Source organism: Helianthus annuus, chromosome 11 (assembly GCF_002127325.2).
Source record: "Helianthus annuus cultivar XRQ/B chromosome 11, HanXRQr2.0-SUNRISE, whole genome shotgun sequence".
NCBI classification, from domain to species: Eukaryota; Viridiplantae; Streptophyta; class Magnoliopsida; order Asterales; family Asteraceae; genus Helianthus; species Helianthus annuus.
The window spans coordinates 175,743,203-175,763,603 of NC_035443.2; the positions used below are offsets into that span (position 1 = coordinate 175,743,203).

The following is a 20,401-nucleotide window of genomic DNA, read 5'->3' on the forward strand; positions in this document are numbered from 1 at the left end:
AGCTCGATAAGTGAAGCTCGGGCTCGAGCTCGTTTACTAAATAAGCTTATTTTTAGGTTCGGGTCGGCTCGTAAACAAGTTTAAATAAGACCGGCTCGGCTCGGCTCGTTTACACTAAAGCTCGATAAGACGAGCTTCACATGCCAGACTTGAGCTTGGGCTCGATAAACAAACGAGCTTTTATTTTAGGCTCAAGCTCGGCTCGGGCTCGATAAGGCTCGGTTTGTTTGGAGCCTTTTCTCGAGCCGGTCTCGAGTAGCTCGCGAGTCACTCGGCTCATTTGCACCCCTAGAAATGTGAAATGACAAGAATGCTCTCATGTGCAATGCACATGACCAGACTTAACTAAAAAATCTAACTGAGCTAGGCCTAATGGACAAACCGTGCAAAAAAACATAAAGTGTAAAATTAGTAACCTTTTGTGTTAAATGACAACGCCTGTAATTTAATGTTAACATATAGAACACAACTTGTAATTTACCCTTATTTTTAAGTACATGGTATATCTAACGATTTTGTAAAATCCTTTTCGTTGTGGTAGATATAAATCTTCTTGGAAATTAATATATGATATCCAAATAATATATTGCAATTACATTAGGTTATGAGTTCGATTTTTAAAGAGGAGTTTTCCCAGATTTATTGAGTTTTCTTTAAAATTGATGTATAAGCGATATTATTACCTAGTGAAAACGGATATAATCAGGTGATTCCGCTGAAGACACAATCTCTAATCTCCAGTAGGGGTGTGCACGGTTCGGTTCAGTTCGGTTTTTGGGTAAAATCAAAACCGAAACCGAAATGTCGGTTTTCGGGTTTTAAAAACCGTTCGGTTTCAGTTTTTTTCGGTTTCGGTTTTTCGGTTTTTACGTCGGTTCGGTTTGGTTTTTCGGTTATTTCGTTTTTTGGAACAAAGTTATGTAAGATTCAAAAAATAAAAAGTATAATTTATATTATTACAATCTTTTTATATGTTTACATTTAAGTTATTATAGTTAACCTCTTTAGTTAATGTTGTTTACACACCTAACCTTCTAATCTATTTTTATGTTTCTTCAAAGTTTTTATTAAATTTAATTTTTATATTAATTTTTTTTTATATCTTATAGGTAATAATAAATCATTTCAGTTATAATGTTTTTATTATAAACACTTAACATTCAAGAATAAAATTAACATTTTCTACTAGCATTGGGTTAAACACTTAAACAACTAGTTTAATACCCGTCCGGTGGACGGGGGTATTTTAATGTCATAGTAGCACAACTATTCTTTTCTTTGCATTCACCCTAGACAAAACATTATATGTTTCAAATAGTGCATTGGTATGAAAGACTGAAAGTAATTCAAATATCAATTCAAGCCAACCATTGACACATAACTAAAAATGATTGTCTCAAACTAAACTATTTGACCCGTTAACAAACCCACCAAATCAACTATACAACTCTCATATCTTCCCAGCGACACAAAACACCGTTATTCAATCAGTTTCACCAAAAGCAATCAAAATCAGTCCGTAATCGAGCGAATTAATCCGAAACTTATCCAGTTTTTAACCAAAAATCACTCCGAAGCTGATTTAAAATCAACCGAATATCACTGAACTTTCTCGAAAAACAACTGATTCAGATTTGTTTTCAATTCTTTCTCTATCTTTCAAGAAACCTGCAAATCTTATCAAATTCTCAGCAAGTTGTTAACTGTTTAAACAATTTGTAAATGATTATCACACTTGCATTTATCACACTTGCATTGAATCAACATGATCACACTGAACAAAGAAAGTTGTTGAATCCATGAAAACTGTTCAGGACACTTTGATTATCACACTAAATTAACCCGAATCTCATCAAAAATCAATCGAATCTGTTCAGAATTATAAAAATCTTAACTATTAATCACCGATTCAAAATGAAAATCTCAAACGATACACCCAATCTTTAACCGAAACAGTTAGATTTTATTCAAAACAAACTAAAACGGATTGAAACTCGTTTGAAACACGTTAAAAATCAATCTAGTTCTTCGTTCAGATGCAAGTTTTGAAGATTCAATTTACGAAGCTGATGCAAGAACTATATACACTATCAAGTCAACAACACCATTTTATGTAACTCAGATCTTCAAATTAAATCTAACTTCTATGGTATTTGTTATTCAGATCTTGATTCTTACAAAAACAAACTTATTATGATATATAACAACATTATGATCAATATACTATGTTTGTTCAAGTTTCATCCGTTATATCAAACAGAAACTGTTGAAATCAATATAAATTGTTCGAAAAGTATGAAATATGATCAGAATGTTTGAACTTTCAACTGAAAATCACTGAAGCCTAATCGAATCAACCGAAAATCAATCGAAATTAATCCGAGTTCACCGAAACATGACTGAATTATTCCAGAATCGATATTAACAATTTGAAAGCTTGAAAACTGATGTAAATGATCCAAAAAAACAGATAATCAAACTGAAAATCAATCGTTTCAATACGAAATTCAATAAAAAACTATTCGAAATCAATCCTATTCGCTCTAGTTTCGAATCAAAAAATCAACTTCGCATGGACTATAACAACGATCATCTAAACAAAAAACATTTTTGATTTTGATTCTGATCAGAAAACATGTCTAACAGTTGAACAAATTTCAACCGTATTAATCAGTTTTTATCCTTAAAAACAATCCTTAATCAGTCTGAAAATCAACGAAATCTGACCGAAATACACGAACGACACCTCGAAAGACACCGAAAGTCGTCCGCTTCAATCACGATTACTGCCAAACAATACAAGACCTCCAAACAAACAGAAGGTACAGGACACCAAAACAGAAAATTGCATATCCCCAAAAAAAATAAATCTCCTCCAGCCTTCCCATGTAAGACCCGCCTTCTTTTGCCCTGTCTTTAACCCACGTGTAGCTCAACACCTTGGACTCTTCCACGATTCTAGACAACGACAGGGGTTTGTTATTAAATAACAAATTATTTCGCACATTCCAAATGCACCAAATAGCCGTCAAAATAACGGAATGGAACACTTTTTTCTTCTTTTTACATCCATTGAAATACTTATGCAAACCCAAGAGATCTTTGAGATTAAATGCAAAGAATGGTGAAAAACGACACCATTGGCTTAATACCTACCAATCATCCCGGCTGATTTCCATATCTCAATGAGGTAACGCCCAACGGTTTGTCTCTTTTCCAAATCCGCATCCTTTTTGTCTTTTTAAGAAATCAAACCAATCCGCTATCCAGATTTTGACTTTGAAACCAGCTGAAGTAAGTTTATTAAAACTTGGTGTCTTCATAACACCCTGTCCAGCAAACTGGATATGGTTAATTAGTTATACACATACGACATGTTATAGTTATGGCGATTAATGATCATAGAGGTAGTGCATGAATCACAATAATAATCAGCTAAAGTTAATCCTACAAATCCAATGTAAATGAAAAGTTACCAAATGCGGGAGTATATTATATGCTTCAATAACTGCTGTTAAAAGACCCTATAGTGAACAGAGCATGAGTACACAAACCAATCCAATAGCCAATAAATTAAGGTATACTTTCAAAGGTACTCAAGTTGTTGCAAAGTCTTTAACTTCATTGTAATCTTCAGGATTGACATGATTGAATTCATGTAGAACCTACAACAATATGCTTACATAAGACCCTTTGTTTGTATAATACATCCTCCACAAACAAAATACCGCCGAAATAACTTAAAGAGTGTAATAAATGTAAATACCCTTTTAGAGCAAAAAAAATAAATAAAAATAACAATGATGTTACAAAAGCATACCATGCAATGATAACAAACGTGAACTCGAGGGGCATTCTCTTCAGATGTAAGAACAATTCTTCCATGAATACACTTATCACCAAAAAAATATCACCAAAGTCTCGGCAATCATGCTACATAATCAAAAGCAAGTGTCTTCCCCAGACCTAAACCCGAAAGACAACACAGCTGCAGACAAACTGTTCAGCTCCACCTAGGCATATGACCGAACACCTGGCATGCAAATAACATTCAAACAAAAAAAAAACAATTTCTTTAACAGCTTAAACTTTGATGACCTAGTAAAACAAAACATAAAATCTGAACATCAATAAACAATATCATTTGCACATCAACGAACACGTATCACTTACAGAAATTTAAATAATCAATCGATTGTAAAATCAACAATGAAGAACACAAAGAGCCTAAACGAAACCTAGATAACAAATAAATAAAACGACACAACACCACCTACCTCTTTTAACGCCACCGCCATACCTAGGATTACCAGCGACCAGAGAAGTCTGTAAAGAAGAACATGTGAGGGCTGCGAATGAATAACAATCGAGGGATTCAAAGAGGAATCGATGCTTTAAATCGACAAATTTGATGTTGCGATGACATAGATGCCTGGATTTGGTGACGAAATTGATGCTTCAGTTTCACTTTTCAAAGTGCAACGCAGAGATAAAGAGTGATGGAGGCGAATGGGGGCAAAACTGGAGGTTTGAGATTTGCTATTATAGAGAGGGTACATGCAAGTTATAGAAAACGTGTGGAGTACGTGGGAGAGAAATAATTACAAACCGTTCGAAACTGCTTCATTTGAGGAGAGAGAATGCTAAACCTCCATGAACTACATGGAAGTTACAGGAACGTGGGGAGGAGAAGATGTGGGAGAGATTAAATCAAATAACCGTTCAAAACTTCCTCATTTTAGGAGAGAGAGTATAACTTCTTGAGTTTAAAGGGCCAAGATCAAAAGTTGATGAGTTTAGATGGCTAGGATTATCCTAAAAGTTGGTTAGACTTAATGGGTTCCATAAATATATATAATTTAAACTTAAACAAAAAAATATATGGACTGTAACTTCTCGGTTCGGTTTGGTTTTTTTCGGTTATTGAAAAAGTTTATCCGAAAACCGAACCAAAATTTTCGGTTATTAAAAATCCGAAAACCGAACCGTCGGTTTTTGTTTCGGTTCGTTTTTTTTGGTTCGGTTATTTCGGTTATTCGGTTACAGTTCGGTTATTTCGGTTTTCTTGCTCACCCCTAATCTCTAGTGGTCTGATCCAAATTTATGGTTAAAAAACATATCTAAGACAATGGCACAATAGTAATTTCACACACAATACGTAGAAATATCACGAAACAATGGTCGCCAGATCAAACAACTTTCTCTCTCTACAAGCTTTCTCTCTCTAAAATCCAAATCAATGGCCGCCCCCGGTTTTCCAATGCCGCTACCACCTCCACCTCCACCTTACCTCCTTATAACCTCATCATCCTCCCACTTTCCACCACCGTTTCTCACACACTTCAAATTTCAAACAACCTAACAACACACAATCTTTTCACATCTACTCATTTCCTATCAGATCTCAGTTATCCGATCTCGTACCGAACGTTTTAGCGGTTCGTTTGCGTGTTGCGATCGATCATGACGAACGAGGCTAGGTTAAGTGACGTCAGCAAGGTGATACGGAAGAAGAAGAAAAGTTTCCGGAAAAGTAGCGGCAAAGGAAAACCGTCTCTGCCGTCTCCGTCACTAACGGCGGCTTCGTTTCCGTTGCAGAGGCTGTATTTATCGTGTTTAGATGTTTTTAAAGGCGTTGGAACCGTTCCGTCTTCGACTGATGTGCAGAAGGTTTGCCGGATTCTCGGTGAGTGATTTGTGTTTTTTGAATTTTATTTAAGGTGTGTTTGTTTTTTATTAGATGTTATAAAGGTTATTGCTATATAATTGTTGAGACTGTTTTGAGTTTTATTTTAATTTTTTTAATTATAATTATAATTAGATGTTGAAAGGTGATTGCTAAAATTGCTGCAACTGGTTGGATAATTGTATGATAAGAATGTTAGAAAAATCACTGCTAATTAACTTTCATAGACAAAACATTATAAACTGTACTTATTTCGATAGCTAGCAACCCGAATATTGTTTCTATAGATGCCTTTTTTAAGCGATTCGATATGACCTATAGCGAAAAGAAAGATTATGTGCACACAAAATGACTTATAATTGCCTTTTGAGGTGGTTTGAGGTGTTTTGTGAAATAAGATGTTATCCCATTATATATGGCTGAATTCTAGAATGTATAAGAAGAGTTCTAGAAACGCTCCGTTTGCGGTGTGCGCATATAATGTGTGGTCACTTAGTGGGCAAAAGTGAAATTGCACTAATTTTAACGTTATTTTACTAATTTCGTGAAAATAACGTTAAAGACGGGCGGTTAATCATGGATCATGTAGTGGCGCTGGTAGCCGAAAGACAAGGGGGCGCATGCACCAATCGGTCTTTTTCCCGATTGCCAAGTGTTATGTGCCTTATGTCCAAGGATTGATGCAAAACTATAATCGAGTCAGGGTTCTCACTAGAAGCAGTCTCTCTATCCTACGGGGTAGAGGTAAGGCTGGCTACACCTTACCCTCCTGAGACCCTACCTTAGCTTTGCTATTGGTGGGATTTGCTGAGTATGATGATGATGATAAGAAGAGTTCTAGACTTTATTAAGGCCTTGATCCTTCAACATTGGTGTGAAATTTTGGAATCCGAGCATTGCGGTTGAGCTTTAGGCTGGGCGGGATACTATGTGGTACAAAACTGCAATGCGCAAGTATAGGGGTTTGATTGAAAGTGGTAGTGAGATAGTTTATCAGCTGGATAGGTAGAGCTATAAAAAGTTTCTGTTTGTATGTTTAAATCTAAAGTCATATGCATCTCAAGCTAAGTCTCAAACATGTCATACACTCAATACTATGAAAGCTGTATATTGCATTGCATTTGGCCTGTCTTGCATTGAGAAAGCATAAATATTTATAAAAAAATTTAAATAATTTTATGGTGTAATAAATAAAGCCACATTGATTTGTGCGTTTATGCTGTAATCTCCAACATTTTTTATTCGTAGAGAGGTGATTTGTACACCACATAAGCTACTTCGCACAATTTAAAACTGGTATAGATCTAGCTATATATATTCTGTCAATTCTTGGGGAAATAGCATGATACACATGGTATCTTTTGTTTGTTGAAGGCATGTTTTTTAATTATTATGCAGTTTATAAAAACTGTTATGTACTTTGTAGTTTGTTCCTATCGTATAATCTTTTCTTGTATATAGTTGCATTTTGTTAACTAGATTTGTATCTTGTTATAGATGGAATGAAAGCGGAAGATGTTGGATTAAGTAGGAACTTACCATTCTTCAAGACTCCTAGTACCGCAGGAGTAACTCCCAAAGTCTCATGCACAACAATAAACAAGTCTGAGAAATTTTGGGTAATCATTTTTTCCTTTTTTTTTTCATTTTCGACAGTTTCGGAAACAACAATCTTATAAAAATGTCATCTAAAATCATTAGTTTCTCAATTTTGCAGTTATGTATTTTCTTTCTTCCTGCAAATGCTGTCATACCGCTTCATAATCATCCAGGAATGACGGTTTTCAACAAGCTGTTACTTGGGAAAGTGCATATTAAAGCATATGATTTAGTTAACGCTAGTAACGAAATTGACTCGATATCCCCCTCGAAACGTGAGTTCTCAATCTCTATATATGCAAGTAAAACCCTAGAGGTTGTGTTTTCGGCCCGTTTAGTTATAAATGGGTCGAACGTGTTGTGTTATCTCTTAATGGGTAAACAATAATACAGAGTTTAGTTTAAAAGAAAACGGGTCAAAAGTAGCCTAACGTGTATTTCAAATGCATGGAACTTCTAAAGTTACTTTTGTTAATTAATAATTAGATATTTATACTTTTTGTTAATTAGATATTTTATTCATTATATTTTTGGTCCATGGTTTGGGCAATACTATGGATTTGGTCCCAAAATTCAACAGATATGGTCCCTACCCACCTGAAATGACCAAATTGCCCTCATTTTTCAAACCAATCTCTGCCTTTGCAAAATTTATTTGACATCTTCCCAACCCAACTGTCATGCTTATTTTGTCACCTCTATATATAAAACAAAGAGTTAAATGTCCGGATAGTTCTGTGGTTTGTCATTTTTTCACCTTTAGTCCCTAACTTTCTAAAATTACAGCTATAGTACCCAACTTTTTCAATTTCGTTCCCGGATAGTCCCTAGCGTGGATGGGGGTTAGTTTTTGGTGTTAAGTGGGTGTGAAATGGCGAGATTGCCCTTACTGTCAATAAAAATAATTAAAACTCTCAACCAATTATAATATTAAAAAATAGTGGCCCCACCTTATCCTAATCCCCACACCCACCCCCACCCCCACCCCTTCTTTTCCCTTTCTCTCTTCCTCTTTCTCGTTTCTTGTCTGCAAAACTAATTTAACCACCATCACTATGTCAACCAGATTATTTTTCTTGCACAACAACCCAACTTTTCTTTTCTCAACCTGATCATGACAATGCATCCGATCTGACCACATGGCGGTTTTTACATCATCCACGTGGATTACTTCAAATCAACACCTCTCCACTTTACGCTATCATCCAACGGCTCCGGTTTAACACCGTCTCCCGGCGGTTCCAACCGTAGCTCCGCCGCATCACCTACGTCCCCTCTCACACGTTTCATACCTATCGGTACACCAAATAACCTAGGGTTTATAAACTCTTCAGTTGTTCCACTTCCATCACTACCGGAGTCTTCAGAAGAACGTTTCAACGGTAGGAGGTCTAGTGGTTTGACGGTGGTGGAATCCAAAGGACTGGTGGCTGTGTTGGTTGCATAATTCGACATCATTACATATATACTGTTGCATAACTGCTTCGTCTGGCTTAACACTTTGTTGAGTTGAAGGTTTTCTCTTCGTAACCTCTCGTTTTCACCGATCAGTTCGGCATCGGATCCGTTACAAGCTGTTGATAAATTAGTGGGGCCCACTTTTTTTTAATATTATAATTGATTGAGAGTTTTAATTATTTTTATTGATAGTAAAGGCAATCTCGTCATTTCACAACCACTTAACACCAAAAACTAATCCCCATCCACGTTAGGGACTATCCGGGAACGAAATTGAAAAAGTTGGGGACTATTACTGTAATTTTAGACAGTTAGGGACTAAACGTGAAAAAAATGGCAAACCACAGGGACTATCCGGGGGGCATTTAACTCTAAAACAAACCTAAAGGCTAGATTATCTATTTGAAATAACTTGAATGTAACTGTATTTGTGCAGCGAAATTAGCATGTAAAAAAGCTGATGGTGTTTTCACAGCTCCATGTGATACTTCTGTACTGTATCCGACTTCAGGGGGTAACATACACGCCTTCAAGGCTATAACGCCTTGTGCAATCCTTGACGTGGTTGGACCTCCGTATTCTAAAGAAGATGGTCGGGATTGCTCATACTATAGAGACATTCCATACGATGCATTGCCATGTAAGCAAATATTTCTGCTCGTCTATGTTATTCTGGAGATTACAAATTTACAATTGTGTTGTGTTGTGACTGATGAGTTTGATTGTTATGATTTTCAGATGAACAAGGGGTTATGAGCGAAGAAGAAAGGGAGCGGTATTGGTGGTTAGAAGAAATCGACGTGCCGAAAGAATCAGAAATGAGGGGAATCCAGTATACGGGGCCACAAATAATCGAGATATAACATCATAGGTGTTAGATTTTTCTTTGAGCATGTTTAGTGTTGTGGTGTATAGAACAATCTCTGAAAACATTTGTTTGTTTGTTACTTTGTTTAGTTATCGACCTTTGAGTAATATAATATTTAGATAATAATAATAATTAGAGTTAAATGTCATTTTAGTCTTTGTGGTTTGGGTTATTTTGTCAATTTAGTTCAAAAGTTTTATTTTTTGCCTATAGGTCTAAAAGGGTTTCACCATTGTCATTTTAGTATACTGAGTTAACTTCATCTATTTTTTCTGTTAACGTTGTCATTTTAGCATACTGAGTTAACTTCATCTATTTTTTCTGTTAACGAGAAGGGCAATTCGGCTCTATTATATGGCCGAATTGTCCTTCTAGTTAACAGAATTACATATAAAATGACCGAATTACCCTTGTTAACAGAAAAAATATATGAAGTTAACCCAGTGAGCTAAAATGGTAACGGTGAAACCTTTTTGGACCCATAGACGAAAATGAAACCTTTGCACTAAACTGGCAAAGTAACTCAAACTACAGGAACTAAAATCACAATTATAAAACACACACACACAACCCCCCCCCCCACCCCCCCCCCCCCCACACCCACACACACACAAAACTTCTTAAGTTATCATTTCTTTGCATTAATTTTTTTTTCTAACACATCAGCACGTAAACTTATTTCCCTTTTTTATGTCAATTCAAAAACTAGTTATTTTTTTCTTTAGTTTCCTGTTATTTCTTTATGATATAATATTGTTTTTAATATTTTCATTAACATTATTAATATAAAGATGATTAATTCCATCTCCTTGCACCCGCACCACCATAGTCGACCTAGCAACTCCTTGCCATTTAACAAATTGGAATTCAACCTAATTAAACTCACCACCAAGAACCACGTTATTTAAAATTTTGATACATAATTATAATATTAATTGTTTAAACATAACTAAACTAAATAAGAACATTTTTGTGTGCTGCAATCCTCGAGGAAGAACTTTAGCCCCATTTCATCCATTTATCATTTTCATTATGTGGTTCGGCGTTGTGGTATGTATGATATATATATGATGTGAGAAAACATAAATATTTGATATGGGTTTAGTTTACTTAATGTGATAAAAAAAAATGGTATGTACAGAATGAGACACATCGAACCTTGCCAGATACTCCTTCAACATCTTCCAGCCATTAAAACTGATTCGGGATAACTATAAAAATAGGATTTTTAAAAGGGTGAATTTGAAAAGTTTTAAACTGACTATTTTTAGAAAGAGGGTATGATCAATAAAAATGGAGGTACATTTAGCCTACCCCTAAGGGCATGTGTAGTCATAAAGCCCTCAAAGGGGCGTTATGCGCCATGTGGCATGCCACGTCACCCCGGGGCTTTATGGGGCTTTATGTAATTTGAGGCCGTAGTCATAAAGCCCCTACCTCATCATAACCAAAGTATAAAATGCAGGGACCAAAGTGTAAAATGCAGGGACCAAAGTGTTTTAATATAGGGACCAAAGTGTAAAATGCAGGGACCAAAGTGGAAAATGCAGAAATCATCACCACCATCTCACGCCGTTATGCACATCGCGCCATTTGTTTTTTTTTGTTCATAGCGCCGGTGGGGGCGGTGTGGGCGGCGCCATAGCGGCGCTATGGCCCTTGGCCGCGCCCCACTACGCAAGCTCTAATAATTATTATATACAAATTTATGATAACTAAATAAGATCTACTATGTTAGACATAAAGATTAGAGCTAGAGAAAAATGCCTAGATAGTCCCTGTGATTTCGCATTTTTTCACCTATAGTCCCCAACTTTCTAAAATTACCTGAATAGTCCCCAAGTTTTCAATTTTTGTTCCCGGATAGCCCCCGTGCCTAACATCAGTTAGTTTTCTCAGTTAAAAGGGTGTGAAATGACAACAATACCCTTTCCCTAAAAAGGGCATATACCATAGGGACTATCCGGGCATTTAATAAAAAAAAAAAAAACATAAAACCCCCAGCACACCCACCCTTCTTCTCTACCTGTTGAATCTTCTCCATAGTTGTTTCATCTCCGGTGCCGACACCTTATCGGTGTTCAGACGCCATCTTTTCACCACCATCTTTTACCATTGTTCAGGCGGGACACCAACACCATCTTTTTTTCAGTAGCACCAGCGACCCCCAACCACCCCTAGCATCCTCCCACCTTTATCCACCACAACCTCCATCCATCATCATCACCCATCTTCCCTGTCGAGTTGTAGGGGCTGGATTCAGTTCACCCATCTTCCCCGTCGAGTGTTTCTGTGGTGTGTGGGTGGTTATTCACTTATTCGATTGGATCTGAACCACCTTCGATTTCTAGAAAGTTGCAAGTCGGTATTTCGACCGAATGAGCAGAGAGATGTGGGTTTAGGACGGCGGTGGTTATTCGATTAGATCTGAATCACCGTCGCATCCCCTTCAAAACCTAGTGAAATAGACCATTATTTCTGCTCAACTTCTTAGAATGCTCATACAATGCCTCCACACCACATCCCTTACTCTTACTGTAACTACAAATACAAAAAATTAAATGATACGGTTGGTGATGGCTGATGCAATTGGTCATATATTCAGAGTATAATTTATTATACTTGGCCTAAAAATTCATGTTCTTATACATAATAAAAAAAAGGATTGGGTGGTGATGGGAGAATGTTGAAGGTGGTGATACGGTGGCGTGGGTTTGGGTGGAAGGAGGGGTTGGGTAATGGTGGGGGTGGGGGTGGGGGTGGGTGTGAGACCCACTTAAATGATATAGTTTAATTATATTTTTTTAATAAATGGTGGGGACTACTTGAATTTAATTGGGTAAGGGCAATTTAGTAATTTTACATCAATTTAGGCTCTTTTAACTGAGAAAACTAACTGATGTTAGGCACAGGGACTATCCGGGAACAAAAATTGAAAACTTGGAGACTATTCAGGTAATTTTAGAAAGTTGGGGACTATAGGTGAAAAAAGACAAAACCACAGGGACTATCCGGGCATTTTTCTCTTACAGCTATATATACATACAAAAATAATAAATAAAAACTAATCTAAGCTTAAAAAGGGGTAACTTTGTAGAATATTTAAAAATTAGGCTTGTGTTTAAAAATAAGGCAAGTTAGGCTCATGTTTAAAAATAACGCTCGAAACCAGTGCCCGAGCCCATCAAGTTAAATAATAAAGCTCGAAACAAGTTGTGCTTGAGCTCATCAAGTTAAGTGAGGCAAGCTTGTGCTTATACAAGCTTGGTACAACAAGGTTTTGTGTGTTAGCATGTAATGTACATTCATGTTTGTTATTGGTGTTTTCGCATATGCATTTATGTTTTCGCATAAGCATATGCATATTTTTACGATCTGTAGCGAACTTAACTTCAAATTAGTTTTTTTACAAACAACTTATTTGCTACGTTGCAAGCTAGCGATATGAAATAATGCTCGCACAAACAAAGGGCCTTTGGGTTGTGTAGTAAAACTCGTAGCCTTTTAAGAAAAAAATAAAAACATAATAATGATTTAATTTTAGGTCTTTTTTAGTAAATTGTTATAAAATATTCCAAGAAACAGATAAAGTATTCATGAGTTAAGTGTGAAAATGTTAAAACAAGTATACGTTTTTACCTCTTTTAGATTTGTTGTGCTACATTCATGACTGACTCAGTTTTATGTATGTTTGGTAGCATTCCCACATCCCAGGGGCAGCATAAATCTTGTGTCATCCCATGTTGGATAACCATGAAGCATGTCTAGGAACAAAACAACTCAATCTCCATATTAAATATTTTTTTAAGAGTAAACTTCCGTTTTGCTCCCTGTGGTTTGGTCACTTTAACGGTTTTGCCCCAAACCTTTAAAAATAGCCATTTTACTCCCTGATGTTTTGATTTTGTTGCTAGTTTGCTCCCTACGGGGAGCAAAATGGAAACACAAACAATTTGGATGGAGGTAGAGGCGGGGAGCAAACTGACAAAAAAACCGAAACATCAGGGAGCAAAATGGCTATTTTTAAAGGTTTGGAGCAAAACCGTTAAAGTGACCAAACCATAGGAAGCAAAACGGAAGTTTACTCTTTTTTTAATTATAATTTTCATAGATCGTATAATTAAGACCTAAAATGAAGGAAATAGTAATACATAACCAGCTTTAAATATTACGACTACTACATGTACATTTTGCTTTAATAGTTTACATAAAGCTATTGTATAACGACAAATCGTACTGATTAGACGTGTATATCTTGACGACACATTATCATCATACTCAGTAAATCCCACTAATAGCAAAGCTAAGGTAGGGTTTGAGGAGGGTAAGATGTAGAGCCTAACCTCTACGGCTCTACCCCTTAGGAATAGAGAGGCTACTTCCAGTGAGACCTCCGGCTCAAATATATCTTGATGACACATGTCACACATCAACATATAAATGTATTGAGATCCACGGCAAGCCCCCTTGTGAGATAACTGGTGCGTGAATGCACGCGACCATTTTCAAGAGTGCTTCAATTTTTTTCTCCTTGTATGTGTATCGTAGGTTAGGGATGAGATCGGTACTGGTATCAGACCAAATCGGTTACGTACCGCATAGTACCAATAGCGAAATTTAGCTAAAACCCAATCGAATATCATACTGTATATGTTCGGTCGGTACCGGTATGGAATAGTATCATTAAATATTCCAAAACGGTACCGTTACACGTAGTACCGATACTAAAGTTGAGCTAAAATCAAAACCAAATGTTGTACCATATATGTTCGGTCATTATCGGTATGGTACTGTACATGGTACGGTATCAATACGGTACTAGTATTTGGTACGAAATTTCTCATCCCAACCGATTTGTTTGGCGATCACACTTTGTCCCTTCTAGCCTTCCTTAAGTTGTAATTGAATGTTTAAATAAAAAAATAGAGTAACCCGTTGAAGGCCGCCTCGAAGGCTTGAATCTCTAGAATAAAGCCAAGAGACGCACGGTAATCTGTTTTGTTTATTGTTATAACGTTTATAACTTTTTGACATTTTTTTAATAGAATTGATATAAACAAAACCAAATTGTTACTTGGTTTTTGTAAACTTTTGAATTATACATACATTATCATGTAACAATAATATCAAATGACCAGAATAAATTAATAGAAGTTTAGTATGCAATTAACACAATAAAAAAACACTCTTTGTAGCTTCTCACACCAAAAACTCTACCCAACCTTTTCACAACATTTATGTGTTCCCTCCCTTTGCATCACTCATATAACTACATCCACTAATCTCTCCTTAAGTGTCTCTAAACCTCCTAACACTTCCATCATTTTAGCATGGCTGAGTCATCAGACAGCCGCCGGAAGGGGGCCGGGGCCGGAAAGCGGGCCAGTGAGGCGGCAACATCAGAACCGGGCTCGATTCCTAACTCGCCATGTGGGGCGTGCAAGTTCTTGAGAAGAAAGTGCGTTAGCGGTTGCATCTTTGCGCCTTACTTTGGGTCTGACCAGGGTGCAGCCCGGTTTGCTGCGGTGCACAAAGTGTTTGGAGCTAGTAACGTGTCGAAACTACTAATGCACATACCGGTTAACCGGAGACAACATGCGGTTGTGACTATTTCTTATGAAGCGCAGGCTCGGTTGTCTGACCCGGTTTATGGTTGTGTTTCGACTGTTCTGGCTTTGCAACAACAGGTACACGGCTCAACGTGGCAAAATGGGCTGGTTGGATAACGGGTTTAAATGTTTTCGGGTCAAAAAGTGTCGGGTCGGGTTGACATAAAACACTATCCAAAAAGTGAGTTTTTAATAAACAAACAGAATGTCATGTATAACTATAATTTATACAAAACTATATTATTTCAACAATAATCTATTTCTCTTAATAAATGATTTATGAGATATCATGATGCAGGATTCTCTTTAAGTTTGGATTTCAAAGTTTAAACCTTTTAATTGTTTTAAAGTAAATTATCATTTTCGTCCCAGAGGTTTGTTTTTCTGCATCTGGGTCCTCGTGGTTTCAAAATCTTGCCATTTGCGTCCCTGAGGTTTGGCAGTTTATTGCGACTTTCGTCCCTCGAGGTTTGGCCCTCAGGGTTGAAAATTACAAGATTTTGAAATCACGAGGACCAATATGCGATAAAACAAATTTTTGGTTAAAAGTCGCAAAAGTGACCAAACACCAAGAACGAACGAAAAATGACAATTTAGTCTTTGTTTTATTTAGGTTAGTTTGTTTAATGTTTATCCGTTAGTTAGTTAGTTATTATCTCTCCGGTTGGTTTAAACTTTGAATTCTAAACTTCAAGATAATCATGCATCATATCATGTAGAGTAAATTACGAAATCGTCCTTTATGTATGTCACTTATTGCAAACTGTGTCCTTTATTTTCAATAATTACAGAAAACATACTCGATGTTTGCAAACTCTTGCAAGTTATGTCCTTTAGCCCTAACTCAGTTAATTTTTTGTGGTTAAATTTGACCAAATAGACCCCACATGCGGGTATTTTGGTCATTTTACTCTCATGTGGGGTCCATATGGTCATATTTAACCATAAAAATACCGTCATGTGGGGTCCATTTGGTCAAATTTAACCACAAAAATTAACTGAGTTAGGGCTAAAGAACATAACTAGCAAGGTTTTGCAAACATCGAGTACGTTTTTTGTAATTATTGAAGACAAATGATACATTTTGCAATAAGTGACATACATAAAGGACGATTTTTGTAATTTACTCTCTATCATGTATTAGAACTTAGAAGTATACTTTTGTTGACTTCTAACATGTTTGACCCATTTGACCTGTTTTCTTTTAAGTTAATTTTTTTTTTTTCTGTTGACTGAGGAAAAAAATCAAAGCAATCCATTCATAAGTAAACGCGCAATACATTAAAAGTTAACTTTCAATAGTAAACGCGACAAAATTGTCACGTATGCATGATACCCATGAAATACATCAATATCAACCGTAAAACCTTATTTGAGCGTACGGTACAGGTGGCGTCATTGCAGACAGAGCTAGCCATGGTCCAAAACCAGCTGATAAACAACAGGCTCCTAGTGGCAAACGCGCTTCAGGGTTCACAACAGCAACTAGAACCGGCGCACCATCTTTCACTCTTGCAGCCGGCTTATTCAAACGCTTCATCTGCTTCAAATAACAACATACTTAACATCAACAGCTTTGATTCGAGTTTGAATAATCTCGCAGAAGATCATCATAGTGCTACTCTTTCGCAACAGAGTTTTAATCCCCTGCAATTATGTCAACCGTGTCATGATGACGAAGATGACGATGAGGAAGAAAGTGGGGATCCTTTGGCTTTTGCTAATCAGATGCTTCAATCTAGATAATCTGCTTTTGATGAAAAAAGATGTGAAATTAATAGGTTGAGCTTTTGTCATGGAGTGATATGATCATACATTCATACTAAGAGAGACAAGAGTAGAGATGGTTAAAGTGGTGCAAAATAATATTTCAAAAAAAAAAAAAAAAAATACTTGTTTCTTATATTTACATTTTTAAGAGAATAAGTTAGAACCCTCATCTATTATAAACAAGAATTTTTATTTGAATGTGGTATTAAGTTGTAGGGGTGTGCATGGTTCGGTTCGATTCAGTTATTAGCATTATTCTGTAAACGTAACCGAAGTCATCGGTTAATCGGTTCGGTTAATTCGGTTAATTTGTCGGTTTTAGGTTCGGTTCTGTTAATTTTCGGTTAATAGCCAATTCAAACAAGGGCTAATTTTTTTGCTTAGAAATACATGTAATGGAGGTATAAATACATGAAATAGATGTATAAATACATGAAATAGAAGTATAAATAAATGAAATGGAGGTATAAATGCATGAATTGATTTTTAAATACATAAAATGGAGGTATAAATAAATGAAATGAATGCATAAATAAATGAAATAGAGGTATTATTACATGAAATGAAAGTATAAAACATGAAATAGATGTATAAAAGCTAGAAATATATAAAGAAATAAATGATTCGGTTCGGTTAATTTCGGTTAACCGATGGTAAAAAAAATATCCGTTAACTGATTTTCGGTTAATTCGGTTTCGGTTAGGTTTTATCGGTTTTCGTTTCGGTTAACGGTTCAGTTATTGCACACCCCTGTTCGGTTGTGGTTGTCAACTTATGACCCGGAATCCTGAATTTCAAAATGTGGCTTGACTTGTTTTCGTAAAAACAGCTAACTCACACATTCACTAAATCAACTTCTAAATCTACACTAATGTTCACCACGAGACTAGAAGTCTAGAACCCTCAACCACTTTAGAATAAACAGCTTTACTACATTCAGCCATTCCTTACTGCTAGGCTACAAGCCCTTTAGAGTATTGGTACTGAATAAAATTTTTTTCCGAGTCATTATTTTTAGGTTGATCAACTAACCCTTTTTATCCATTTGACTCTTGTATAAAATGATTAAGAAGATTACATGCATCAAGAAGTAAGAATACACTTTTAGCTATATTTTTCAATTCGACCCAAATCGACCTGTTTGTACATAAATCGACCACTCAAACGAGGTCCAAAATACCAGCAAATCGGCAACTATGTATGTTCAGAAGGCATGATACCAGAGCAACAACTACTGCCACAAAAACACTTCGATCCATTCGGATTCACTCCCGCATCACCATAACTAAACGTAAGCTCTTCATCCTTTAATATATCACGGGACGCAAAAAAGCATACTCGAGGTAACAAAGCACCCGAACTTCTTACCAAAACCGTCGAAAGATTCCCACCATCACACGAATGGTTGATGAACCTTGCAACATTCCCAATTCTTGTGGCATCAATGTTAATCCTCAAACATGCGTTTCCGGATGGAAGATGCTCCCTCACAACTAGAAGAGCGGATGTACGCTTGCTACCGGACACGAGTTTATCGTATGTTAGTTGACGTCTTCTTGCTTCTTTCGTCGTCAAAAGCTCACCTGAAAATGCTAAATGAATCAGATCATGATTATCAAGAAAACAACTTTTTCGTTGCGCGAACATTATAGCGAATTTCAACGAAGGTATACAAGATAATGTATGTTGGTCCTTTGTGGGCGTCTTTTACTTAAAGAAACGCCCACCTAAAGCCAACATAATAATTTATGTATGTCCATATTTACAGCAAGAAGCACAATACTTAAGTGGCCTGCCAAGAATTAGGACAATCAAGACCAACAAGCCCATCGAAAACCGGTTTTGACCAAGTTTGACTCGAACCAAAACCGCCCACCCAACCGATTTGAACAAACAAATCCACTTTGTACACCTCTACATATATACACACATATACATAATGTATGTAGGTCTTTTGTGGACATCATTTTCTTCACAAAATGCCCACCTAAAAACAACATAAAATCACTATCTGTCCATATTTACAGCAAGAAGCAACTACTTATGTTCACTGCCAAGAATCAGGACAATCAAAACAAAACAAAACCAACCAATCAAGCTTAACAGTTAACACCCAAAACATTTCATTTCACACAGACATTTCATCAAACACCTTACCTGCATACTCACAAACAAACTCTCCACATTTAATAAACTCATCAGCATACAAACCCCAACCTTTATTCACACTCCTAACAATCTTCAACCGAACCGATAACACCCGGATCCGACAACCCGACCCGCATTCGCAAATCAACCCGACCCGGTCCAAATCCCCATCAAATATCTCACATTCGCATCCACAACCATCTTGACCCGTCGAGTCACAAATCGGACTCGATTCGGGTCGGGTATCGGAGCAAGATCCCCATGGTTGTCGGGTCGGGTCGTGGGTAAACCCTAGGGTTTGAGTTTTGGTGTAATTGAAGTATGCATATGGGTGATTGTCTACATTGTTGTTGATGAATGGAATTGGGTGTTTCTCGAAGGTTCTAGAAGCGTCGGATGATCTGACGGATGTGATTGATTTGGTTAGGAGATTTAGGGCTTTGCAGGTTGAAGAAATGGATGATAGTTCTGTGGGGTGGAGGTATGGGAGGATGTAAACGGCGGCGTTTTGGAACTGGGTGATACATGTGGGTTTCTTCTTCTTGTTGTTGTTCATTAGTTTTGGATGCTAATTTGGTTGTTTTATAACAGGAAAGATTGAAGATGAAACCCTAATTTAGTCCTAGAAGAAGTTGGTGAATGTTAATGGGCCGGGTCGGGGTTTTTTAATCCAAGTAAATTACAGGTTTTTATAGCCCTCAAATGTAGATGTATGATCTTTTTCTCTTGTTTAGGATAAAATACTTTACTTAGTAGCTAAGTATTCATAATTTACAAAACCAAACCAATTTTGTTTGTTTATATTATGTGTAACCACTTTCTTGTATGATATTTTTCTATCTTAGTATGAAAAAAAGTTTTCTGTTAGATCAATCGGTCACAATTCAATTGTGTTCCACTAGCGCTCCATCGGTTATAACAAGAAACAACACGAAGCTTACTCATCCCAATCTAGTTCGAATGGAGCACTCTCACTGGCGCTTGTAACCGTCATTAGTGGAACACAATTTGGGTCGCTTCCATCAAATTCTCATCGCGTGTTTCATGGTTTTGGTTTTAAAGGGTTTGCGGTCAAGTTCGCCTTGATAAAGAGTGTCAACCATGGGGGACTTTGATGGTAGAAGACGATTTAAATTTTGTTTTCCACAGAAGTGATATGGAAACGTAAGTATGCATATCAACGTTATATTATGTTCTTTTACATAAAAACAACGATAACCCCGATTGAGGTAGTCTTTTAGAATCCTATGAGATCATACAATA

At 36.6% G+C, this 20,401-nt stretch overlaps 3 protein-coding genes, 1 long non-coding RNA gene and 2 other non-coding genes across 6 annotated transcripts; 2 read left to right on the forward strand and 4 right to left on the reverse strand.

Annotated features, from left to right (window-relative positions):
• Positions 1–2,689: 2,689 nt before the first annotated feature.
• Positions 2,690–3,994, reverse strand: LOC118484158. Its single transcript, XR_004872998.1, has 3 exons — positions 3,821–3,994; positions 3,477–3,665; positions 2,690–3,329 (listed from the first exon to the last, which is right to left on the reverse strand). It is a non-coding gene; the product is annotated as an uncharacterized LOC118484158 (long non-coding RNA).
• Positions 3,995–5,182: 1,188 nt separating this feature from the next.
• Positions 5,183–9,759, forward strand: LOC110891125 (plant cysteine oxidase 1). Its single transcript, XM_022138787.2, has 5 exons — positions 5,183–5,686; positions 7,184–7,305; positions 7,404–7,560; positions 9,180–9,383; positions 9,482–9,759. The coding sequence occupies exons 1-5, from the start codon at positions 5,464–5,466 to the stop codon at positions 9,604–9,606; spliced, it is 831 nt and encodes a 276-aa protein (XP_021994479.1). The 5' UTR covers positions 5,183–5,463; the 3' UTR covers positions 9,607–9,759.
• Positions 9,760–14,885: 5,126 nt separating this feature from the next.
• On the forward strand, positions 14,886–16,966 carry LOC110887349 (LOB domain-containing protein 20). The gene is made up of 2 exons (XM_022135042.2): positions 14,886–15,298; positions 16,610–16,966. Exons 1-2 carry the CDS (start codon positions 14,942–14,944, stop codon positions 16,964–16,966), a joined length of 714 nt encoding a protein of 237 aa, XP_021990734.1. The 5' UTR covers positions 14,886–14,941.
• A 1,081-nt stretch (positions 16,967–18,047) lies between these two features.
• Positions 18,048–19,795, reverse strand: LOC110891124 (histone-lysine N-methyltransferase SUVR3). Its single transcript, XM_022138786.2, has 2 exons — positions 19,148–19,795; positions 18,048–18,573 (listed from the first exon to the last, which is right to left on the reverse strand). The coding sequence occupies exons 1-2, from the start codon at positions 19,692–19,694 to the stop codon at positions 18,185–18,187; spliced, it is 936 nt and encodes a 311-aa protein (XP_021994478.1). The 5' UTR covers positions 19,695–19,795; the 3' UTR covers positions 18,048–18,184.
• LOC118484618 lies at positions 18,668–18,777 on the reverse strand. The gene has a single exon (XR_004873724.1). It is a non-coding gene; the product is annotated as a small nucleolar RNA snoR103 (small nucleolar RNA).
• Positions 18,928–19,036, reverse strand: LOC118484619. The gene has a single exon (XR_004873725.1). It is a non-coding gene; the product is annotated as a small nucleolar RNA snoR103 (small nucleolar RNA).
• Positions 19,796–20,401: the final 606 nt, after the last annotated feature.